The sequence below is a fragment of the Acartia tonsa genome, chromosome 4 (genome assembly GCF_053477335.1).
Source record: "Acartia tonsa isolate MP-2025a chromosome 4, ASM5347733v1, whole genome shotgun sequence".
Taxonomy (NCBI): Eukaryota; Metazoa; Arthropoda; class Copepoda; order Calanoida; family Acartiidae; genus Acartia; species Acartia tonsa.
Window position 1 is genome coordinate 3393668 of NC_137263.1, and position 27437 is coordinate 3421104.

Below are 27437 nucleotides of genomic sequence, written 5' to 3' on the forward strand. Positions count from 1 at the left end.
CAAGAGATAAATGTGAAACTTGAATAGCCTAAAACCAACCCAGGATTTCCTACAATAGAGTTCTTTTGACGTAAAAAGCGGCCGCTTGGTGGGGTTAGTTATGTTTGTTTGTTTTCTTTTGCAATTTCTCTTGGGAGGGTGATGGTACCCTCCCCAAAATAATAATAGACCTTTCAAGGACCCATGAGAATCTATTCTGTTCGGTTCAGAGGTTAGGGAGATCCTACGGTACAGACAGTCAGACATCCTGTTACTTTATTATAAGGATTGATCATTATATTTATATGTTGAACTTTCTAAAGTACAAAAACAGAACAATAGAAATAGAAATAGTAGATTTAGATCCCTACTCCGTACATTGGACCTATAAGAACAATGAGAATGAACATTTTTTCATCTACATAAACAAATCAGCTAAAGATAGTTTAGTTTCTTAGAAAAAAGCTAGATTTTGGGAACAGTTATGTCTTACAGATAGCTTTCTGTGGATATTAAAATAAAAAAATATAAGATTAAAACCTGTTTTGTTAGCCCCAAGAAACAAAAATTAATTTTAAGATTATCATTTTGATATTCGAGGAATATTGTCTGTAATACGATGTTACACATAATTTTCAGTATTCTGAGAACCTGTTCTAATCCAGCGGATATCAATCGGGTTCGAAGCCTTACTGGACATTATATTTTTAAAAAATGGCACTGGTTGTATTATTGGAATGAATCATATGAGACTAAAGAGAAATAAATATGTTCGTCTGCTGAAAATTCCTTTTTTAAGTTTGACAGATTATTGTTTCTGAACATCTAGAGTTGTGAATCTATTCCAACATGAATATCTTTAACTTTAGATGGATACAAATATAATTGTACAGGGATAAGGGATAAGACAATGACCAATGAATTAATGTGCATTCCCAATGATAATACACAAAACTACTCCTCCTGTAGCGTAAGATTAGTGGTTGAAACGTTTGAACACATTTCGCTTATTGGATATATCCTATTCCTGCATTAGTTTGGAAATTAGAATCTACCTGCAGAGAATTTAATCATATAAAGAAATTTATACTTTTATCATTCTTTATTTTAATCTTATACTTTTTAAAATTGAAGCTTTTATATAATTAGGGTCGTTCCGTTCGTACGTACGTTCATCCGTCCGTCCGAGACGGATAGCTTTTTTCGTTAATTTAGGCATGTTAGAATTATCGATTTCAAACTTTGCACAGTGATTCCTGTAGTATTTAGGTACGATTTAGAAAGCGTAGCAACTCTATAATCATTACCAGAATGTCCGTACGTCCATTTTTAACATGTTGATTTTTTACCTTTTTGACATCAAATTTTTATGTGATCTAATTATCAGATTGTTCTGATTTTTGGTATACTGATTCCTAGGACAACAGAGTGCAAAGCAACTCTATAATCAAGTGCTAAAAATGTAGGTATATCCATAAACATTTTCCTGTATCAAGCAGTTTTTCGACAAATTTACTCACAATTTTACTTTAACTCCTATTCATAATTATTCTGATTATTCAGTTCTGACACTATACAAGTGTTAATGTCCGTTTGTATAACCGATTCAGAGCTTCGCTTTCATGGATGTTGTCATCCTTGTTAGGTTTGCATACCACGTTATTTGAAAGTAGCTGGCTGTCAGATTATCCATTAATAATAATTCGTTAATTGACCACTGGACTCAAGTGTATACAATTAGCTTAGTATTGCACCTCCTTGGCAGGTTTAAAGCTATTTTTTTTCTTATCCTATCCTATCATATAAAGTAGTAAAGTTTTTTTCCTGTAATTTATGATTACGATAACTACTGAGATTTAAGTCTTAGGGTGGTTTTAGGCTACATTTCTGCTTTCCTTACCCTTCAAATACAAGGCAGCTAAATTTCTCGTCCAATGTCTTATCCCTTAAGATCCCTGATATGAATGTAGGTAGATGTGCTGAAAATGGATTGCCTATTTCTTCCCTTAGTTGTACAGCAGATAACCCAATTATTGCAAACGCTATTTTTAGCTTGTACGGTCAAAGGGTAAAGCGATATAATGTATAAAAGATTTATACATTATACATTCAAATTTTAGTTTTTTTAAATTTGATTTATTTTAAAGTTTGAAGCTTTTTTGCTAGTAGTAAATTTTGAGATAGGACGCGGAAGCTAGGTACATTTTCGGAAACTAAAATTCAGTACATCTGTAGGTATGTAAAGGAAGGGGTGAAGAAAAGTGTTTTTGTTTTGTTTTAAGTTTCTATGTAATTAGTAATTTGTCAGGGAGGTAGGAATAGTTATTTATTGCTTCGTATTATAGACAGCTTTCCACGGAGAGTAAAACGAAAAACTGTAAGATCTAAACCAGTTTTGTTAACTCCTAGGAACCAGAGACCCGGGCTAACAAAACTGGCATTAATTTTATGATTTTAATGTTCGTGGAAAATTGTCCATAACACGATGCAATTCAATATGATTTTTCAGTATGACTGATAACCGGTTCTAATCCGCAGGATTTCAATCGGTTTCGAAGACATTTTGGAATAAGCTATAGATATGATTTTGTTTGGAAATGGTTTAGAGGTCGGAATACACCATCAGGACTTACTTTATTGTTTCATAGTGACTACGCTCCTAACATCTAGGAACAGAAAGGATAGAAATCAGCTAAAAACAATCCCAAGACTTAAATCTGAAAATAAAATGGCCTAAAAGCATCAAAGGATCTAACTGAAGTTTACTTTAAATAGAGAACCCAATTGGTTGAGTAAATCTTGAGATATCAAGATCCATCTATCCTACTCTAAATTTCACAAGTGGCTGCTCCCCAGTCTTCTAGGGGCTCTGAGGGGGTAGAGAAATAGAATCAACCAACTCATAAATTCGCATATAACTAACAGTAGCTAAGAGAGGCTTCCCTAAAGGGAGATTTCTCTTTGAAGGGGTAAGGTACCCTCCCACAAATAGTACCCATGACAAGCTTTACTGAAATGAAGAACTATATCTGTACACACACACACACAGACATCATGTTACTTTTATATATGAAAATAACAGAATTTCCAGTTTACTTTCCCCCTGACAACCAACACATATGTTTGCTTAAGAATATACAATAAGGTTAGGTTAGTACCTAGTTATAACACAATACAATTATTAGTTATATTCATTATTATATATAAGTGTGTTTGCTTATTACCTACTAGCGGCTACGCCCTTAGAGGCCTCTAGGTCCACTTGAGGCGTGGGCGAAAAGTTGACCCCAACCCCTTTTCATTTTTTTAGTGATGATTTCTCTTAAAAGGGTGGTGACAACCTCCCTACCCCTGCAATATTATTATAAACCTTCCCAGGACCAATAAGAGGATATACTGTAAAGGAGAATCATATCGGTAGTTTATTATCGCTGAGCTACTTATGTACATAATTTATCCTTGTTATATATGCAAATACATATTATGTAATATTAATATAATATGACGTAAATAAGGGTACCTGGCATTTATACATCTGCCAGAAATACAACCAGATTTTTTTTGTAAAAATGTAAAATCCTCTCTCCAAAATATAGTCATACTCAAAATAACTGCCATAAATACATCAATAGCTGGCATTTATACAACCAAATTTGCCAAATTTACATCTAAACTTTTAATATATCAAAATTCTTTGTAGTTATTCTTTTACAATTTCAAAATATTGTACAAATTGTTGTTATAATGTGGGAATTATTTGGTGATGAAGGAAATTCTAGAAATAGCGTACAAATATTAAAAAGTTTAGATGTAAATTTGGCAAGAAATAGATGTATATTTGACAATTTTGGATGTATAAATGTAAGTGTTAAATGTATATTCGTCATCATACCTACACAATCTAGCAAATTACGGTCGAATATACATCCATACAAACAATTTTGACAAGAAAACAACTTCTGTATTTCTGCAAGTTGCAATAATGGCAACGTCCCGTAAGAAATGGTTAACCAGGATCATAGAGTTATGTAGTTAGAAGAGTGAAAATATTTCTCCTATCTTAAAGTTATTATTTGTGATGTTAGTTTATGTCATAAGCGTGCAGGGTGTACAATAAGATATATAAGTTGAAAAGACTTTAAATGTTAGAGGGAGATTTGAAATCTGCATCAAATTTTAAGGATTTTTTTATATAATTCGTCTAAAAGCGGAAATACAATTTAAGTTAATTAATTTTGACATCTGTGATTGGTGGATTGAAAATTATCTTCGCTCTGATAGGAGAAGCTTAAGTGTCGCACATCATTCAACCAATTAGAGCGCAGGTAGTTTCCAATCCACCTATCCTATTGGTCCGCTTTTAGATAAGTAATTATACAAAAAAAACGAATTTAAAAAAAAAAAATACTTAAAATTTGATGCAGATTTCAAATCTCCCTCTGACATTAAAAATTCCTTTCAATTTATATATCCTAGTGTACAACCCTCTAGAAATTCCCTAATGTTAGGCCCTCCAAAGACAAAACACTGTGAATTTTTTTTGCATGAATTTGTTAAGCTGCTAGAATTATTAGTTTTTTGTCAGGAAATCTGTATATTTTTTTTTCTTGGTAGGTTTTTATCTATTTTGGGGGAGGTAGGGAAGGGAATACTTTTTAAAAATAAAGCATGATTATAGGGACTAGCCTCCAGCCCTTTTATTTAATGATTCTAGAGGCTATTATTTTATATATAATGCCAAAATGTATCTTAATTTTTCAGAAATTAAAAAGAAAATGGTCTCAAATTACAAATAGACTAATAAAAATACAATGAAAAAAGGAAATAATGCAGTAATTGTTATTTATCACATCACGGATATTAATATAATGATTTTTATTTTAATATTCGTAGAAAATTGTCTGTAATACATTGTTATAAAGGATTTTCAGCATAGCTGCTCCTCAGAACCGGTTTCAATCTAGCGGATATTAATCGGTTTCAAAGCAATACTGGAAAATTTATTCTTGAACAACTTATTTGTTTTGGCCATTTAAAGTAACAGACACTTTGTGCTTTCCATAAATAAGTATGACAACATTCATAAAAGCAAAACTTATGAAGCTTCCCTTAAATTGTGTTGCCTAATTGGCATATGAATAACCAATTCATAAAAACAAATCAAAAAGGCACATGTTCCGAATTTGATGTTGAGTATGAACCCTATCATAAGGACTATCGAATACCCAGGACATTTGAAATTATGTATCTGCTATCATACTTATAATACATAGGATTAGTGTTAATCAATGATAAAACAAAAATAACCAATTATTTACTAATGTAATCTTTATGTACACTATCTAGGATTAATATATGAGTAGCATCTCTAAAAGTATTATAATCACTTGCTTATTCTATATTAGTATCTCTACAATTCTTTTGTCCTCTCTCTCTCTCTTATATTCTATTATTTACTAATGTAATTTTTATGTACACTATCTAGGATTAATAGAAGAGTAGAATCTCTAAAAGTATTATTATCACTTGCTTATTCTATAAAAGTATCTCTACAATTCTTCTATCCACTCACTCTCATATTCTATTATTAAATAATATAATCTTTATGTACACTATCTAGGATTAATAGAAGAGTAGCATCTCTATAAGTTACCTATTTACTTGCTTATTCTATAATAGTATATTTAAAACACTTTTGAGGAAGTTACGAGGTAAATATCAGGGATCTAAAGAGATAAGCCAATGGCCATTAAATTAATGATTAGAGTAAAACACTAGAGAGAGAAAACGTTAAATAACTGTATCTCCCGATCGCAATCGTCTTCTGCAACCTTCCTATTGGGTCGTTTTCTACATTTTTCTACTATTAACACAAGCCGCGCAATTTGAAATTCAAAAATGTAGGCATTTCTTTTTGCAAAATATCTTCTCTAATTTTTAGTTATATTTTAAAATTTACTCGCAAGTCAAGTTTTACATCATTTAGGACATTTTAACACGTAGCTCCGTAACTATACGTAGCAGAGGAATCGTTCTTATATTTCCAAAAAAATAGACTTCTTAGCGGTTCTAACGGTATGCGTAACATTTTTCTACTATTAACACAAGCCGCGCAATTTTAATTTTAAAAATGTCCGCATTTTTTTGGCACACCCTTTATCTACGCTTTTCTGGAAAGAGATGTTCTTGTTCACCTGTATTAATGATTCATAAATAAATATTATATCATAATCTTGTCTAGGAATAGATCCATTTTTTAATAATAAGTTTTTTTAAATAATAAAAAACATTTGATTTGTTTTAAAACTTTGGTTTACAAGAAATAAGAAAAAATGTTCTCCTATTCGTCGCATTAAAAATGTTTCGGTTCTCTCATTGAGTGTTACTTGGTTGGTTAAAACTTTATACAAATTAAAAATATTAAAAAAATAAGAAGATAAATTCTTTAATAAAATATTTGTAAAACAAGAGAATAACGTAAACAGTTTAAAATATGTACTGAGCTGGATCTTTAAATAATTTTAGTGGTGCCCCAAAAAATGAAAAATCCCCCCCCACAGAGAGGGGTCACCCCCCCCCCAAAAAAAAAAAATTTCGGCCCCCCCCCCAAATTTTTTTTTTACTTTTTTTTTTAAATTTAAAATAAGAAATTGGGTTATTAAATTTGACTCTCTCCTCCTCAAGTGCCCCTAGAGGCCTCTAGGGGCGTAGCCGCTAGTTAATAATATAATCGTTAACAGAAAATCTGTAAGTCCATTTAAAACATGCAATACTATAAGCAAGGCATCACTATAATTTAATTTTAAAAATGAAAGTAAGTCCTGTTACAAATTAATAATCTACTTATTAAGTTCGACTCTGCAAGAGTTATTGATCGCTGGTCCTTCCTTCTGATTTTAGATCTTCTACCTTATAGATGTTGTCACCCTTGTTATCAAATATATTTTTCTGACGATTATGAAATTGTATGTCTACAAATGCTTTCAGAAATTTTATGAATTAAGTTTAATCTAAAAATTAATTTTTTTTAATGCAAAAGACGTTAATTCTACATTTCTTTTTTACATCTTTTTCATCTCATGTTTTAATTTACTTACATAAAAGAACAATTATAAATATATACATACTATCGGCTAGGGGCAATTAAGTTTGGGGAGGGTGGAAATTGACCCCCATCCCCTATTTTCAATTTTAGTTTTGAAAAGAAAAGGTTTAAACGATTTATGGTTGTTTTTTTCTGTCGGTGATTCCACTTGGGAGGGTGGTGGTACCCTCCCCTAAAATAGTTATAAACCTTCCCAGGACCTATGAGAATCTACCCTGTAAAGGAGAACCCGATCGGTTCAGCGGTTAGCGAGATCCTTTGCTACAAACAAACAGGCAGACAAACAAACAGACATCGTTCTACTTTGTATTATAGATAACCCCCCTTCCCCATTTTTACTCGTAACGCATTGTTAAAGAAAAAATAGGGCAGAGGGGAAAAATCTTGTACCCCTCCCAAATATTTATTTATCAAGAAGCAAGATCTTAACCAACAAAGAAGAAAAAAATATATAAAAAAAGAAAATATTGTTAAAGCAAAAATTGGGGAGGGGTTTACTTTAGCAAAAATACTGCAAATAAGCAAGGATCTAAAGGGATAAGACAGTGGCCGATAAATTGATTTGAATCCCCAATAATAGTATAGTACTTGTAGATTACACTTAATAAATCAACCAATCAAAATTCATTAAAAGTCCCCAAAGTTGTAAAGTCGACGAATAAGAAAACGTTATTTCAAAACTTTGGGGACTATTATAAAACAGCCCACTGTACTCATCCTTCCTGGCAAATTAGTACCTATTTGTTACTGTCTATAAACATGTAATCTTATATGCTCAGCTGAAAGCATTTTCTAATCTAATTATTTCTTTATGTCCTATACAAGGACAGAAAATAGTTAGCTACACAAACAAATTAATGTTTACTAATGAACATATTGTATAAAACAGTTAGCTACAAGAACATAATAGTGTTTACTAGAGGAGCTAAAGTATAATTATTTCTTTATGTCGTATACAAGGACATAAGAGTAAGATACACAAACATACTATTGATTACTAATGAACATAAAGTGTAAACCAGTTAGCTACAAGAACATATTAGTGTTTACTAGAGGAGCTAAAGTATGATTTTTCTTAATGTCGCTTATAAGGACAGAAGAGTTAGCTACACAAACATATTATCGTTTACTAATAAACATAATGTATAAAACAGTTAGCTACATGAACATATCATTATAATATAAAAATTATTTCTTTAGGTTGTATACAAGGACAAAACAGTTAGATACACAAACCTACTATTGTTTACTAATGAACATAATGTATAAACCAGTAAGCTACAAGAACATAATAGTGTTTACTAGAGGAGCTATTGTATTTTTATTTCTTTTTGTCATATACAAGGACATAATAGTTAGATACACAAACATACAATTGTTTACTATAGAACATTAGATAGAGTAGTTAGATACATAAACTTATTAGTGTTTACTTAAGTAGCTAATTTATCTTTAAGAACATATACAAGGACAAAACAGTTAGATAAACAAACATATTATTAATTACTAATGAACATTATGTATTAAACAGTTAGCTACAAGAACATATTAGGGTTTAATAGAGGAGCTAATGTATGATTATTTCTTTATTTCTTATACAAGGACAGAACAGTTAGCTACACAAACAAATTAATGTTTACTAATGAACATTATGTATTAAACAGTTAGCTACAAGAACATATTAGTGTTTACTTAAGTAGCAATTTATAATTATTTCTTTATGTTGTATACAAGGACAGAAGAGTTAGATACACAAACATACAATTGTTTACTACAGAACATTAGACAGAGTAGCTAGATACATAAACTTATTAGTGTTTACTATAGAAATTAATGTATAGTTTTTTCTTTATGTCGTTTACAAGGACAGAACAGTTAGATACACAAACCTACTATTGATTACTAAAAAACATAATGTATAAAACAGTTAGCTACAAGAACATATTATAGTTTACCAGAGAAGCTAAATTTTAATTATTTCTTTATGTCGTATACAAGGACAGAACAGTTGGATACACAAACATAGAACATTAGATAGAGTAGCTAGATACATAAACTTTAAGGAATTAATGTATAATTATTTCTTTATGTTGTATACAAGGACATAAGAGTAAGATACACAAACATATTATTAATTACTAATGAACATTATGTATAAGACAGTTATCTACAAGAACAAATTAGTGTTTACTAGAGGAGCTAAAGTATAATTATTTCTTTATGTCATATACAAGGACAGAAGAGTTAGATACACAAACATATCATTGTTTACTAATTAGCTACAAGAACATATCAGTTAGCTACAAGAACATATCATTATAATATAAAAAATATTTCTTTAGGTTGTATATAAGAACAGAAGAGTTAGATACACAAACATATTATTGTTTACTAGTAATGAATGTAAACAGTTAGTTACAAGAACATATTAGTGTTTACCAGAGGAGCTAATTTATAATTATTTCTTTATGTTGTATACAAGGACAGAATAGTTAGATACACAAACAAATTAATGTTTACTAATGAATATATTGTACAAAACAGTAAGCTACAAGAACATATTATAGTTTACTAGAGGAGCTAAAGTGTGATTATTTCTTTATGTCCTTTACAAGGACAGAAAATAGTTAGCTACACAAACAAATTAATGTTTACTAATGACCATAAACAATTAGCCACAAGAACATATTAGAATTTACTACAGGAATTAATGTATAGTTTTTTCTTTATGTCGTATACAAGGACAGAAGAGTTAGCTACACAAACCTACTATTGTTTATTACAAATGGACATAATGTATAAGACAGTAAGCTACAAGAACTTATTAGTGTTTACTTAAGTAGCAACATATTATTGTTTAATATAGAATATTAGATAAATTAGTTAGATCCATAAGCTTATTAGTATTTACCAGAGGGGCTATTGTATAATTATTACTTTGTGTCATATACAAGGAAAGAAGAGTTAGATACACAAACAAATTACTAATTACTGAGAAAATTGATACATATTAATTTCCTTTTGTATAAATTTCTATATAGTGTAGTTAGATCCATAAACATATTATGATATATTTATACAACTCAAAATTTATTTAACTTTAATACTTAGTGTTTAATTAAGTAGTTATTTGTCCTTTTACTTTTTACCATGCTTTTTCAATCTACTAGGTCTTCCTACTATTTATTAGTATTTAAAAAATGTTTGTGGATCTAACCTAACTGTGTATATACCTTTACTTTACAAAACAAGTAGCATAATGACCAGAATATGTGTAACACTAACTAAAACAAGAACGACAATGTTGCAAAAGTAAGGAAGACCACATAATTCCCCCCTCCCTTTTTTTCATCTTTTACCTGAAATAGGCATTTTTAATAATCCACATTTTCCAAAGAGCCTCAGCCAATTATTATAAAAAGACAAAAAATTGCTTATTAGAAAGGGAAACCCTAGTAATTAATCGCTATTATATGCAGCTTTCAGCGGACATTTAAATTAATATTATAAGATCAAAACTAGCTTTGTAAGCCCCGAGGAGCCGAACAAAAACTAACAAAGGCTAACAAAACTAGTGTAAATTTTATGATTTTCATTTTAATATTAATGGAAAATTTTTGTAATACGATGCTATAATAGAGTATTTTTCAGCAGATATTAATCGGTTTCGAATCAATAATAGACAATTTTTTAAAACCTTTCTTTGCAAATGAGTTAAAGAGTAGCTAGGAAACACAACAGGAAAGGGGTAATTTACTTAACAACAAAACATGTAAACGTACTTTGCACAACAACAAAATATTCTTTTATTTTAACTTTTAATAAGATTATTTCCGACCGAACAACGTCATGACTAGGGCTTGGCCGGATACTTTTTTGGCCGGATACCGGATATCCGGATGGTTTCTAATGCCGGATATCCGGTTCCGGCCGGATATCTGGCAAACGTTCGATATCCGGCAATTTACCGGATAACCGGATATCCGGCGTCAAAAATCAGCCGGATATCATGTAACCGGATAGTTTTAATATCCGGCTGGATATTGAAAATGACCGGATATCCGGCCGGATAACGGGCCAGACCAGATATCCGGCCCAACCCTAGTCATGACCATACTGCTTTTATGTAATAATATATATTTTCTATAATTTTGGTCTGTCCTTCTGTACGCCTGTCCATACTTAACGGGTGGCTTCTATCGATAATTAGGTATGTAATAATTGTCCTATCAATTTTAAACTTGGCATGAAACTTCCTGTTACAGTTCAAATTTACAAAGCAAAAAACTCTATAATTTTACCTGAAATTTTAACATGTTAATTTTAAGCTTTTGAAAAAAGCAATATTTCATGTGATATAAACTGTTCTTTGTAATATTAATTCCTAGGATTATTTGGCATAATGTTATGCTAAGAATCGATGTAATCTTAAAATGTAAGTATGTCAACATCAAACAGGCTTGTTTTAAAGTAATTTATGATAGATTTATGCAGAGTTTTGGTTTAGATTTCTAAATATTTGATATGTTAAGCTTCGCTTTTATGGATGAATTGTGTCCTTGCAATAAAATGTACTGCATTTTTAAAAAATATTCAGTAAAATACTTGAAAGAATATTTTTTCTGGTTAACTGTTTGGTGGGCTAGCTTGATTATTTATACTTCAGTTTTCAGGGAGGGTTTATGTTGGTTATATGGTTAAAAATTGTATTGGTGGTTTCCCTCGAATTGACTAGTCGAGCCATAGAACCACCAACTTATGTTTTGATAAGTTGAAAGTAAATGGGATAGTTTTTAGTGTATTATTTTTTTAACTATGGGTAGGTTAGGTTAAGTTATATTGGGGTAGAATAGGCAACGCTCCTTAAGGGGCGATTCCTCGTTTTTTTCCCAGTAGCTTTTCTCCTATTTCTAGCATGCGGTGGGCTCTAACCCTGCGGGGCAATCACCTAACCCAATATAACCTAACCTAACCTAGAATAACCTATCAAAAGCCATTTTAAAAATACGACAAATCACCCCTTAAGGGGCGTTGCCACGAAAGGGACAATTCCCCACCGTAGGTATGTCCACGCAATGGATAGTTATAAAGAAAAATAAAGGAAAGGGTATCTGTGCTCGCTAGACATTTAGAGGGAAACCACCAAACCGCTCGTCATTCCGCCAGTCAGCCGCAATGAGACTTGTTTGTAATAAAGCAATACTTCTGTGCAATAATCCATGTAGACGGCTGACGCGCGGCTTCCGAGCCCTAATCTTTTAATAAACAAAAAAAAATAATAACATTATAAAACCAAATCGATGTTGGATGTTGCACCAGATTTTCATGCTTTCTGTTAAAATGATGCTCGAAGCTGACTAAAATAATGATACCCCATCTCCGTGCCCCTCCTGGAACAATAAATAAGGTCAATATTGACAAGCTTATCTGAATACAAATTTTCCCCTGTCATTAAATCCACGTATATCCTATATCAATTTAAGACAAAAGAAAAAAACATTTTAAAATTCAATTTTAAAAATCCAATAATAAACCTCAGAGAGAGCACAAATGAAGTTCATACTCAGAGAAGAAAAACAAAGCCACTTTTAGGTAACTTTTATTATTAAACTTAGCTTCTGATAGAGATAGAGGGTTAGGTATTGGTGTTTGATTTTATTTTTTATTTTTCCATGACAGCCATGGTCATTTTCTACTTTCTTTTGGACACTTTACTTGACAACCTTTGTTTTCGTGTTTTTTATTTAAAAACTCAATTTTTTAAGCAAGAAGATTATTTTATAGGAAATTTTAATTTTCATTTCTATACATATAACAATACATATTTAGCTTTATTTAGACATAAAATTCTTAAGACTAATAACCAATTGAAAATTTAGATTGTAAACAACGTATTACTTTGCAGGAGCCACGTGTCCAGGCAGGCTTGGCAACAGGATCAGCTGTTATGCCATGATTCTGGCACTGGCTAAATCTTATCATTTTCAGGTACAGATTAAATATCATATTTTGTTTATCATCAATTTATCATCCATTGTCTTATCTATTAATATCCCTGATAAAATATTACAATAAACTTCATTTTTTAAAGACATTTTTATAGGCACTGCTGCCAGAAAAAGACATGATGAAATTTTCCCGCCTTTTTCAAAATGCTGACGGCCATGTTGGAATTTTAGATGTAAGACAGGTATTAGTTTTTTCAAATACCGATCGCCATATTGGATTTATTAAAACTGAAATTGAAACTGAATATTTAGAGTATAGTCAGCCATTGTCACTTTCCTTAGATGCCATATAGTGTCACAAATGTGTTTTTAAATTTGAATGTCTAGAATCATCAGGGATAAGGGATAGGAAACCTGGCCATTAATTAGGTCCTGGCCTAGATTCTAAAGGGATATTGCAACTATTACAAATTCCTATCAAACTGGCGGACGCTCCCAAGTAGCTATCGCTCTAAACCAATAAGAATCGGCCTGTTTTTAACAACCAATCACCAATTGGCGGAAATTTTAGAAGCAGACAATTCTAGAAAAAATAATGATTTCGTCTGCTACTAAAAAATAAATATAAATGGTGTTAGATCACATTAGCTTAATTATTAAATCTGCTTAGAGTTAAACATTAAAAAAGGGCCATATAGAAAAAACAAAAATAACGGGATTATTTTTTGGAAAGAAGGTAGCTACAAATTTTCATTTGGTAGTTTATAAATTAGATGTTGTATTTTGAATTTTAAAAATTTAATACGGAATTGATACAACACCTTAACCCTAATATATGTACAATACAACACAGTACAAATCTATCACTACATAATAGTATTCAAAGAACTTGATAGAATGTTACCCAAGTGCATATTAATTTATTTATTTTGAATTTTAATTAGCAATGAAATTTTCAAATAAAATTTTTACTCATTAATAAAAATGCAAATAATACAAACTAAAATCTGTCTGATGGAAACCCTACGATAGTTTTCTGACAGTTCAAATTACCAAAGTAAAAGATAAAAAAATTTTGGGAGAGAAAAAACTTCATTTTAACAAAAGCCATTAATATATAGGTTTATAAAAAGTTATGTTTTTTACTTTAAACTAGCTACCTGAATTTGATTCTATACTTTATCTACACACACACACACAGCTTTTTCATTAGCGTTTTATACAAACCACTGCGCCATCCCAAAACTGGTTTATTAGGCTAGAAATAGGCCTAGGCTTGAAATAGGCCTGAAATAATATTTTCCTACGTTTCCCATCCCTTATCCCTGAGAATCATGTTAGACCACATTTTAAATTCATTTCGACAAAATACTTACAGAGTTTTGACAGGGGGACTTTTGGATTACAGTAATAAAACGAAAACGTTGCTATCGCTCCTAACACCCCCCCCCCCCCCTCCCCATAAGTACCTGCAGTGCCCTATCCCTAGAGGGCTATACTGTATCCAATATAACCTAACCTAACCTTAACTAAAGTAAAACACGAATACACAAAAAAAACTAACCCCCTCTTATTTTGAAAATATTTTTTTTTGGGGGGGGGGGGGGGGAGTTTGTGCTTGACTATTAAATTTGAGGGAAACCGCCCATAAAACTTATCCAGTCGTCTTCCAGGTAAATTCCAGAGGCTGGAAGAACTATACAGCGGATGAATTAATGTTAGAACAGGAATGGATATAGAATATGTGGATATTTTGACAGGAGAAAAATTGTATTCAATCAAGCTTGCTAACATGGAACTCGTTTATTGGTCAGTCATTCATCCAGTATAAGGGAAGGGAATGGGGTAAAGGAAGTGGAAGGGGGGAACCATCATTTAGCCAGCTACAAGTTTCACTTTATTAGAGTTCATGGTAATCTGTTGTAAGATCCATGTAATAATAAATCCATTGTAACAGGAGTCCTGTGACAAGGGTCCTTTGTATTATCATCTTAAAAGCCAGGTATGAAATCTAAGTAAAAGAATGGATTTATCATTACTTGGATGTTACACCAGATTAGCATGTTTTCTAATAAAGTTAAACAAGCAACGGGCTAAAGTAAAGATTTCCCTCCTTTACCCCACCCCATCCCTTCCTGCTTGATAAACAAACTGACCAATAAATGAGCTCCATATTAACAATCTAAAATGGCGACAAATTTTCTCCTGTTATAATATCCACGTAAATTCTATATCCATTGGAATAGGAGTCCTGCGACAAGGGTCCCCTGTATTATCATCTTAAAAGACAGGTAAGGAACTCAGGTAGGGAGTGAAGATTGTCCCCAAAGTTTTATAATAACTATCTTATTTGTTGGCTTAACAACCTTGGGGACCTCTATTGAATTTTGATTAATTTATTCATTTAGTTGTGTGTTTAAACGTTTACAAAAGGGGTAATTTTGTGTAAAATCATTGAGGAGGCTAATCAATTTATCTGCCAATTTATCCCTGTAAGGAAAAAGTAACAAGATGACTGGCTATTGGCTTGTAAGTCTGTACTAAAATATTTCACTAATCGCTGGACCGATTTGGATGTTCAAATGTAATTTTAAAATTATTTAACAAGTCATATGATATTTCACTACATAACACTCAAAGAATTTGTGGTTATATCTTATTTGACAAACAAATATTGTATAAAATATATTTTTTATGATTAAAAGTACCCAAAGAATTTAATCAATGTTGTATATAGAATATCAATTTATTGCAGTATCCTTTTTTTCTCAATTGTCTTTTAATACCACCCACCCCCTCTCCCTCCTGTAACTTATTTGTGTGGGGAGAAAGTCACTCAAAAATCAGCCACGTGACGTCATAAAAATCAGGGATTATCTATCCCTTTTTTAGGGGTTTTCTTTCCCACTTCTCCTCTCATCCCCATCATTTTTATGACGTCACGTGGCTGATTTTTAAGTAACTTTCTCCCTCTACACTTATTTAATTTAAAAGATTGACAGAATTGATAAGTAACAGTACTAAAAAATCATGAATAGTCAAATGGTAAAATTGATGTAATAGACAAGGATCTAAAGGGATAAAACAATTTCCTATAAATTGATGTACAATGTACATCCCCAATGATAATATACAAAATTACCCCTTCTGTAAATTACAACTAGTGGTTGAAACGTTTAGACTTTTAACTTAATAATCCAACCCAAAAAAACTCAATAAAGTCCCCAAACCAGCGAATAAGAAAACGTTATTATAAAACTTTGGGGAAATGAAATGATTAAAATTCCAATTCAATAAAAGTTCCCAAAGTTGTTCAGTCAACGAATAAGAAAACGTGATTATAAAACTTTGGGGACCAGTGTAATAAACAGTCCAATGTCCAATCACTCTCTTGGTAATATCTCAGCTGTCTATTTCAAACAGCGGTCGTGAAAGTCAAATTAGTTCAGATTGGAGGATGGAGAAAGGGGGAGGTGAGGTATGGGGTCTTTATATTTTTTAAGGAATGTTACAAATTTTTTATTGAGAAGGATATTAAGAATATCGATTTTTCTTTATATTATATCTAGTGTGTAGATAATTTATATTGAAGTATCGCAGACGGGTGGCTTAAAATCATCTTTTTAGTAGCAAAGCTACTCTATAATTCACTTTATCTGTCCGACAGTCCGTACGCAACGCTATGGGGGAAACGTAATTTTCTCTGCTCCTATTTAAGATAGACAGCTAAAATTTTTAGTGAATTGTTTTGTCCATCTGTGTGCTAGATCGATTCCTAGATTTTTACGTTTGCGTAATTTTATCTATTCCTATTCAGGATTGACGGCTGCAATTATTAGGGATTGAATATGCTCATATTCTACATTTTTCCATCATCAAGATTTGTCTATTAATTGCGGTGCTAGATCGATTCCTTGATTTTTAAGTTTTCATGATTTTAAAGGTTGTGTGATTTTAAAGATTTCGTGATTTCCCTACTTATCAAGTTTAATGTTCATTAAGGGATATAAGTTTTCCGGAATTTTAATGTAGGGAGTAGATTTGAAATCTGCATCAAATTTTAAGGATTTTTTATAAAATTCATTTTTTGTATAATTCTTTATCTAAAAGCGGAAATACAAATTAAGTTAATTAATTTTGGCATCCGTGATTGGTGGATTTAAAAAATCTGCGCTCTGATTGGATGTCGTACATCATTCAACCAATTAGAGCGCAGGTAGTTGAAAATCCAACTATCCTATTGGTCAAAATTAATTAACTTAAAATGTATTTCCGCTTTTAGATAAAGAATTATACAAAAAACGAATTTTATAAAAAATCCTTAAAATTTGATGCAGATTTCAAATCTACTCCCTACATTAAAATTCCGGAAAACTTATATCTCTTAATGTTCATTGTATGACACTGCTCAATATTAAATTTTTAACCGAAATCCCTTCTTTGTTTTTGAGCTTCGCTACTTACGGATGTTGTCATCCTTGTTTTTATATAACAAGGACAAATTTGTCCATGTACAATGCAGCCTCACCAATCTATAAAAGAACAGTAAAAATTGTACGTCTTATGATGTTTTGAGTAAATATATCCGAACAATAGGTATATTATTGGATTTTGTACCATATTTTCATAAAGTGATGCTAGCAGCTGGCTAGAATAACAGTACTCTCCATACACCCCCTTTACCCCTTCTCCTCCCCTCCTACTGGATAAACGAACTGACCAATAAATGAGCTCTATATTAACAATTTTAAATGGCGACAAATTTTCTCCTGTCATAATATCCACGTGTATTTTACATCTATTTAAATTCCGCAACCAGCAATCCAGGTTTAACATTGTTATATTTCTAATGACATTTGAAAGAATAAATTTTTAATAAAAATGAATAGAATATTACACATTTTTTGTCTAATAAAACTAAAATACAACCATTACGTAATTATTAAAAGCGAAGCATTTCTCTATTTAGGAATGTCCGTACGTCCGTATTGGATAGCTCTTATCGTTTTTTCATTTGGTATATCTATAATACAAATTAGTTGATGTCTGTCCGTCTGTTCGTCCGTCAGTCTAAAGCTTAAGATCTCGGTAACCACAGAACCCATTGAATCTAATCTTCAGGGAATATATCTACTGATCCTGTGGTGGTTTTAAGCTATTTTATTGAGGGGTGGGACACCCACAAACCTACCCCCCCCCCCCCCCCCAAAAAAAAAAGAAATCTCCCCTCAATGTTTTTTAGGCAGTTGATTTAAAATGTGGTGTTTTTTTAAAATTACCTCTTGGGGCAAATGGACGAAAACACATAAGGACAATTGATATACTATTACTCGGATGTTGCACCAGATTTTCATGTAATAAAGTAAAACTCGCAGATGGCTAAAATATGATACTCACCTTAACACCATACCCTCACCTCCTACTGAATTAACTAACTGACCAATAAATAAAGTCAATGATAGCAACCAATGTATTCATTATTTAACAAAATTTGACATATTAATATTAGAGTAGCTGTGCTTCTAAAAAATGAAAAATGAAACTAAAGATAATTATAGAGAATATTTTCATCATTAAGGAATAATTAAAGAAAAAATAAAAAGAAAGAAACTCAATAAATTAGTCATTTATAATTATATAATGTTCCTTTTTTGATGTCATTAAACACACACAAAAATATTAATAAAATAAATATAAAACTTCTAGATGATTCGTTAGAAAGTGCACACATTTTAGAAAATACATGCACATTAAAACAGAGGAAAACTTTTCTTTAATTTATATTGCTAACATGGACATTACTTATTGGTTAGTTCGTTCATACAGTAGGGTGGAAGGGGCTGGATGGTGGGATCGTTATTTTAGCCAGCTGTGAGTATCGCTTTTTTAGAGTACATGAAAATATGGTGCAACATCCAGGTTCTTAAATAGCCACTCCAATCTATTCGAGGGGCGAAGCTACTCGTTTATGTGAAAAACAAGAACGACAAAATTAGCTTTTGTTAATTTGTATTTTTTCTTTAGCTTGTAATAGATGGATCGTGTTTACCAGTGGATAGAAGCCATCCAAATGTTTTTATTCCAAAACTTAACATCAAAATATATGCTATTGAACGACATAGGTAAAGATTATAAATGGTTTGTTTGTTTTTTAAATTATTTTTAAAAGCGAAGCTTTTCTATAATTAGCGTCGGTCCGTCCGAACGTCCGTCCGTTATGGATAGCTTTTTTCGTTCATTGCCCTATCGATTTCTAACTTTGCCTGGTGCTTCCTGTAGTAGTTAGGTACGATTTCGAAAGCGTGGAAACTCTATAATCAATACCAGAATGTCCGTACGTCCATTTTAAATAGGTTGATTTTTAACTTTTTAACAACAAATTTTTCTTTGATTTAACTATCCAACTGGTCTGATTTATGGAATACTGATTCCTAGGACAACAAAGTAATACGTAATATTATAATCAAGTCCTAAAAATGTAAGTATTCCATAAACATTATCCTGTATTTAATCAGTTTTCTACAAATTTATTTACTAGTTTGTCTCGACTCTTGAACATTTATATTCTGATTGTTCAGTTCTGACACACTACAAGTGTTAATGTTCGTTTGTCCTACTGTTTCAGAGCTTCGCCTTTATGGATGTTGTCATCCTTGTTTCCATATATAAAATTAACAAGATGTCTGTCATTGTATCTTGTGTTGCGAAGGATCTCGCCAACCGCTTATCCGATAAGGTTCTCCTTTTGCAATAAAGCTTATTATATGTCCAAGGAAGGTTTATAAATATTTTGAGGGAGATTACCTCAACCCTCCCAGAAGAAAACGCCCCGAAAAAAAATTTATTGAGAAAATCTCTTTTTTTTCACTTGATCCGTTCATGTCTGTCTGTTTCGTGATTTTTTACTTTGCTATTTATGGATGATTTTTTTAGAAAATTTATCAGAAAAACATTAAAGTTTTCAGATTATTTACAAGAACAGGTAAAAATTTTCTAATTATTTAGATTTTAACAAGGATTTTACATCAATGAGTAGCAATTTAAAAGCAAATAAAATCTGAGAAGAATAAAATAAATAAATCAAAATAATTAATATCCGCTGGATTAAAACCGGTTCTCAGCCATAATAAAAAATGATGCATATTATTACAGACAATTTTCCACGAATATAAAAATAAAAATCATAAAATTTAATCCCAGATTTGTTAGCCGGAGCCTTCGGCCCCTCGGGTCTTACAAAACTTATTTTTATTTTATTTTTATTTTCGCGTATAGCAGTCTATAATACGATGCGATAAATAACTCATATATTTTAAACAGGCAGAAAGAGTTTTGAATAATTTAAGAAAATCAGCCGACACAGTTTTTGTTGGTGTACATGTGAGAAGGGGAGACTATATCAAGTACGTACGTTCAATCCTTATACTAAAGTAACAGGATGTCTGTGTGTTTGTTTGTTTGTGTGTTTGTACCAAGGGATCTCGCTAACCGCTGAACCGATCAGGTTCTCCTTAACAGGGTAGCTTCTCTTAGGTCACGGGAAGGTTTATAACTATTTGAGGAGGGTGCTTCCTTCCTCCTAAGTGAAATCACAAAAAAATCGAGAGAAAAAAATTAAATATTCGTAAACTTCAACGCAACATTGCTAGGTATCGTAAAGACTTGAAAGGAGACTTGGAAGCAACATTGATAGGTATTGTAGAGACTTGAACAAAAAAATAAACATTTAAAGTGCCACTAGAGGCCTCTAGGGGCGTAGCCGCTAGTAACATAAAGAGTGTGCAAAAAATCCATTTTCCAACCTTCCTCACACTTTTCAACGTAGCAAAAATATGGTTTTTATATTTCTAAAAACTAGAGCTCAGCGCGGTTCTAACGATACGAGAGTAGCATTCCACCATTAACATAAGCCGCGCAATTCGTTTTTTTTAATGGTGCATTTTTTGCACACCTTTTAGTTCCTCTATTACTGTAATTGTTACATTGCTTATTGTTACTGTAATGTAAAAATAGTAAATAATCATTTAGGCTAAATCATTTTTTGGTCCATTTGAATGTTTACTGAAAGTACTATCAAGTTTTAGTGATTAAGAACTATTTTAAGTTTACTTAAATGCAAATGTTTTATATATCCTAATGGTTAAATCTGCATTGTATATTAGATTTCGCAATGAGAAATATGGCGATGATCTGCTGAACGCCACTTTCTACTTACAGGTTTTATTTACTTGTAGAGATTCTACTCTACTTTTCGGGGTTTGGTTGTCTGGATTTAATGTTAGAGAAATTAATAGCATAACCTAGTCTAAGCCACCCTCAACTGAGCAGCTACAACCAGCCGAAACACTTTGATAAATCAATGCGGCGTAGCCATAGATTTTTTCTTACAGCCAAGCCAAGCAACAGTCTACTGAAGTCACAAAAAGATTGAATTTGGTCTAAGCAATGCAATGAAACATGGCGCCAAAGAAGACGAAGAAAGTCCCTAAAAAATCAGCAATTTACGTCATAAAAACAAGAGTTTATTCATCTCTTTTTTAGGGGTTTTCTTTCCCACTCCTCCTCTCCTCATCCGTAATTTTTATGACGTTATTGGGGGACTGTCTTCGGCGCCAAACTCTGATAATAACCAGGGCTCGGCAGATGCTTTGATTTTTTTAAAAAGAAAGACTGCCATATTTGGGTCAGGTTTAGACTTTAGCTTATTTTTTTAAATATTTTAAAAGGTCGATTTACCTGCGGCTTACAGGCGGCTGACGAGCGGCTGCTGAGCTATGATACTAACTATACAAAATTTCTAAAGACCAATATCATTTCAGGCGATGGATTGGTACCGGGAGAACTATCCAGGTTCAATATTTTTGGTGGCCAGTGATGACATGTCCTGGTGCTCTGACAACCTGATGCAGGATCCTCCAGGAATATACCTGAAGGATGTTCACCTGGAAAGACTTAACTGTTTAAATAAATCATCATGTACTCTAATAAAGTGAAACCTGTATCTTTCTGAAATAACTACACCATCTCCCCCCTCCTCAAAAAAATCCATTTCCTTTGCCGCATCCATTTCCTTCCTACTGGATGAACGAACTTACCAATAAATGATATCTATATTAGCAACCTAAATCAATGGCAATTTTTCCCCACGATATCCACATATACAGCATGACCCTCGAAAAAGTATTTTTAAGCATCTGCAGCCCTTATTTCTCAATGAATTATTAAAAAATGCATATGTCCTTGTTCTCTATAGTATTCCACGTAAGTAGATATAAAAATATTTTTTTTACCTCCATTAACACCGGAGATTTTTAGTGCTAAAGTTTTGAAAAAGTGACTGAGGAAAAAGTAACTTTTAACATGATACGACTTTTTTAGCAAAATTAAGCTAGAAATCCTTTTATTTTTGTTACTAGCAGAAACTTTATACAAAAATGAAATAAAAAATTTTGTTTTTGAGTAAAAAGCATTTTTTTACACATATTTTTTGAGTCTTTTTAGTTTAATGATATTTTGAAAAACTTACTTATCAGGCAAAATTGTTTAAGTTTAAAAAACCAAATAAATCTCTATGAATATAGCAGGAAAATTGTTTTTGTTTCACAATCCTAACTTTAATAACAAATAAGTTATAAAGAAAATAAAAATAAAACATAATGATTTTTTAGTCTAAAAAGCTTAATTTACCCCTTATTAAATAATTGAGATGTCAGAAAAGTAGGCGGAGCAACTGTCATAATTAATCCTTTTCTATAAATAAGGGTTAATAAATAACCTAAAATTTGCAAATAATCAATTCATTCAGTAGTATTTTTTGCCATTAAAAATTTATATTTTTTGGTGGAATAAAAAAGAAATAATTAGTTAACTTGTTTTTCTTTGTGTCTCATTATTCCATTGCCAGAAAAACATAATATAACCATCCAAAAAATAAGAGAAACAAAAAAAAATCTTTTTCTCAGTCACTTTTTCAAAACTTTAGCTCTAAAAATCTCCGGTGTTAATGGAGGTAAAAAAAATATTTTTATATCTACTTACGTGGAATACTATAGAGAACAAGGACATATGCATTTTTTAATAATTCATTGAGAAATAAGGGCTGCAGATGCTTAAAAATACTTTTTCGAGGGTCATGCTGTATTCTAAATACAATGTTGTAATTGTCATTTTTCTGTCATATGACGAACCGTTAATTATTCGCTGGATTAGAACCAGTTCTTAATTATGCTTTGGTTGGCCTGTGCTTTCGGCCCCTCGGGGCTAACAAATCTGGTTATAATTTATATTTTTAATTTTAATATTAATAGAAAGCTTTCTATAATAAATAACTATTATTTGATATTTAATTCAACAATTCCACGTAGATATTTTTAGTATTTAACCACTGCACAGTATAAAAAGCTTTTCAACTTTATACTTTCGTTATTCATATAATTTCAATTATAAACAGTCAAGTTTCATATTTCCAAGGTTGGAGGGAAATCATCTGAATTAGATTTAGGTAATCTGTTTGTAGCTTAGCTACTCTATAATTCGAAATCTACGTCAGTCTGTCTAACAGCTACATTAATGCAGCTACGTGATTTTCTACGCTGCTTTTTAAAGAAAGACTGCTGATTGTTTTTTGTGAAGATTTTAGAGATTTTTGACATTAATGCGCATCCAACATGTAATTCACTTAATCCTTCAGACGAAGCCCAAAATACATGACTTTTGCACCACGTCGTTTTCCTGTGACGTCATAAAAAGAGGGAGGTTAAAGGAGAAGTGGAAAAGAAAATCCATAAAAAGAGATGGAAAATATGACGTCACAGGAAGACGACGTGGTGCAAAAGTTATGTATTTTGGGCTTCGTCAATCCTTCAGTCTGTTATTAGTGGTCTGATTTGATTTATGTAGGGAAAAATATTTAATTTTGTCTTTTCGTTTTTCAAAGTAAAGATTTTTTGACATATAACAGACAATAATCTATGCATGCACATTATAATTGTCCTGTTGATTTTAAACTTGTCATAATTATTCTTGTAACAAGTACAAGAAAGGGGCATATTCCCTTTTGTGGCGACGCCCCTTAAGGGGCGTTTCTTCGTATTTTCACGGTAGCTTTTCTTCTATTTCTAGCAACTGCGATAGGCTCTGACCCTGCGGGGCAATCACCTAACCCATTATAACCTAACCTAACCTAAAATAACCTATCAAAAGCCATTTGAAAATACGACGAATCGCGCCTTAGGGGGCGTTGTCACGAAAGGGACTATATTCTAAGAAAGCGTATCAAATTTATAACGGATAACAGAGCGTTCATATGTCCATTTTGTTTGTTTAGAATTTATTCATTTTAAGCAATTTTATCCAACTGTAACCACAGTATAGTGGACTATGGTACCTTCTCATTTTGGGCCGCATATCTTGGTAAGACATGTTTTACTTTTGCAAAAAGACTAACATCTATGTACCCTAGGGGATGGAGTCCCAGAAAATGCCATTTCTTGCGGTCGTACGCGTTAACAGTTAAAAGTTTCCGCTTCCTCCTCTTAAAAATATTTTTTTCAATTTTGAAGATTTTTATACAACCGCCTGTCGAGCGCTGCGGCTAGGCAGGCAAGGGTGCCGAGCGCCGCGGCCAGAGTTCATAGTTCTGCCGGGGGGAGGGGGGGAGGTTATAAAAATTTTCAAAATTGAAAAAAAAATATTTTTTAGAGGTTATTACCAGGATACAGAGAGAAAGACAGACATCCTGTTAATTTTATATTAGAATAACAAAATATTTGACATCCAATTTTTTTTTCTTTTCTTTTAGCTGGTGGTGAAGCTATTGTCTCAGGAGATCATAAGTAAGTATTATAGATAGATAGATATAGATTAGATAATAATAATGTCAATCCTTATAATAAAGTAAAAGGATGTCTATCTGTTTGCCTGTGTGTATGATTTGTAATAAAGGACCTCGCTAACCGCTGATCCTATAAGGTTCTCCTTTACAAGGTAGCTTCACATAGGTCCCGGAAATGTTAATAACTTTTGTTACCACCACGATCCAAAGAGAAATCGAATTTTCGTAAAGACTTGAACACAACACATGGACAAATTATTTCTCAAATTAGATATTTGAATTAAAATAAAACATTAAAATTGCCACTAGAGGCCTCTAGGGGGCGTAGACGCTAAGATCTTTATATTGTATTTACATAATAGATCATAAAATAGCCTAAACCTACTCCAAATACCTTTATAATACTTCCCTGAAGAATGATAATTATTCAGATATATTATGATAGGATCTAACCCATTGCAAAGGAAGGAGGAGGAGAATATGAAAATAAGCATTCTAATTAACCTAAGTGCTGGATTTGCACCAGGCAGCGGGATAGTTTATACCAGATGTTTAAATTGGCAAGATTTGCCTCCATAAATGTCAACATACATAACTTGTGACAGTGTTACATGTAAAAAAATATTTATAGTAGTTATTTAATTATTTTAATATATTTTATCTGAAAAATTATTTACTTTTGTTAAAGAAATCCTTTTTCCTTAGGATATTTCTTTTTTTTAATTGCTAATATTTAAGTATAAAATTTTTTAAAAATTTGCTATAAAATAAATTACGTTTCAAAAAATGAATAAAACAATTACAAACATTATACTACCTAGCGGTAAATTTTGAAACTAAAATTTCTCAAATTTGAAAAGTTCGTTACTTATAAGTTTAACCCTCTTTGGACGAGATTATTTGGATCTACTGCAGTTCACGGTAAAATATTGCTGGTAACGAATATTGCTAAAAATTTTTGAATTTTAAAGGCTGCTAGCTGCCAAACGGCTGAACGTACAGATCATACCCGCACAACATTTTAAGCGGCATAAGAAGGCCTACAAAAAATCTGGAATAGCCAAGATCCAATTATGCACAGGGAAAACTTCACTGAAGAAAAAACGCGTAAATTAGGTCTTTTTGCGCATTTCTCTGCACTGCGAGATAATTATGCATTATTGATTTATGGCTATTTCAGATTATTTGTAGGCCTTCATAAAACAGTGTGCGGGCATGATCTGTACGTTCAGCCGTTTGGCAGCTAGCTGCCTTTAAAATTCATAAATTTTTTGCAATATTCGTTACCAACAATATTTTTCCGTGAACTGCAGTAGATCCGATTATTTAATAAAAAATTAATAAATATTACATTTAAACGTGTGAATTAAAATTCAATTTCATTACATATTTTGTAATTGAAATGCATTATAAGAGATTTATAAAATATAAAATCTTATATGTGTCTTTCCTTAAGTTTTCGACCTATTTTTAAATAAGATATGATCATGCCAATTATACAAAGAAGAACGATGTTTGTCTGTCCATCTGAAAAATAAGATCTCGGTAAAAAAGATTTGTTTGGGGGGAGGGGAATTCTTTTCAAGGGTCAATTTCTCTTGAAAGGATGGTTGTACCCTCCCCCAAAATAGTTATAAACCTTCCCGGGACCTATGAGATGCTACCCTGTTAAGGAGAACCCGATCAGTTCAGCGGTTAGGGAGATCCTTCGCTACAAATTATAAACTGACAGACAGAAAGACATCGTTCTAAGTATTATAGGTATGGTTGACTTGCTAGTCCTAGTACGACTTTATACATTTATTACTATGGCACATCTATAATACAAAGTAGAACGATGTCTGTCTGTTTGTCTGTGTGTCTGTTTGTTTGTTTGTAGCGAAGGATCTCGCTAACCGCTGAACCGATCGGGTTCTCCTTTACAGGGTAGATTCTCATAGGTCCCGGGAAGGTTCGTAACTATTTTTTTAGGGGGTGGGACACTCCAACCCCCCCAAAAAATCTAAATTACGAAAAATTGGTTTTATCAAACCTCTTAAGGCAAAGCCCCTAGAGGCTAGGGGGTAAGCTGCTAGTATAAATAGATAGAGAGATAGATAGATGCGCGTGTAGAGACAAACAAACAAAGAAAACCTATGAATATTTATTTTAGAAAAGGATGTAGAAAATAAGTAGTTATTATGTTATTCTATGTAGTGTAAGATCCAAGTAAATAATAATACATATATCCATTATTTTAGAGGGCCTACACGTACAGCAGCTGGTTGGCTGGGATGGTACAAAGGAGTCCCAAGCAGATCAGGCATACCACTCATCTAAATACAAAGTAACTGGATGCCTGACTGTCTGTAGCATAGGGCTACCCCATATGGATCTCCTTTCTACTTGACATTGATGCTTTAAAAGGAAGGGGAAGGTACATTCACCCTACCAGGAAAAATCCTTCACTAAAGTTTCCCAAGAGGTCTTTAGGAGAATACCGTTTCTCAGAAGCGGATGGACATTTCAAGTTATAGAGTAGCTTCGCTACTAATAAAAGCATTTAATTTTTTTAGAGGCCTCTAGTGGCACT

The 27437-nt window shown here is 32.1% G+C and overlaps 1 protein-coding gene across 1 annotated transcript; it reads left to right on the forward strand.

Annotated features, from left to right (window-relative positions):
• The first annotated feature begins 12581 nt into the window (after positions 1 to 12581).
• On the forward strand, positions 12582 to 27196 carry LOC145318185 (galactoside alpha-(1,2)-fucosyltransferase 1-like). Its single transcript, XM_080159531.1, has 14 exons — positions 12582 to 12676; positions 12990 to 13072; positions 13188 to 13274; positions 14706 to 14757; positions 15277 to 15323; positions 19057 to 19154; positions 19966 to 20014; positions 20353 to 20435; positions 21195 to 21249; positions 21852 to 21976; positions 23502 to 23533; positions 24376 to 24444; positions 24833 to 24866; positions 27106 to 27196. The coding sequence occupies exons 2-14, from the start codon at positions 13037 to 13039 to the stop codon at positions 27182 to 27184; spliced, it is 846 nt and encodes a 281-aa protein (XP_080015657.1). The 5' UTR covers positions 12582 to 12676; positions 12990 to 13036; the 3' UTR covers positions 27185 to 27196.
• Positions 27197 to 27437: the final 241 nt, after the last annotated feature.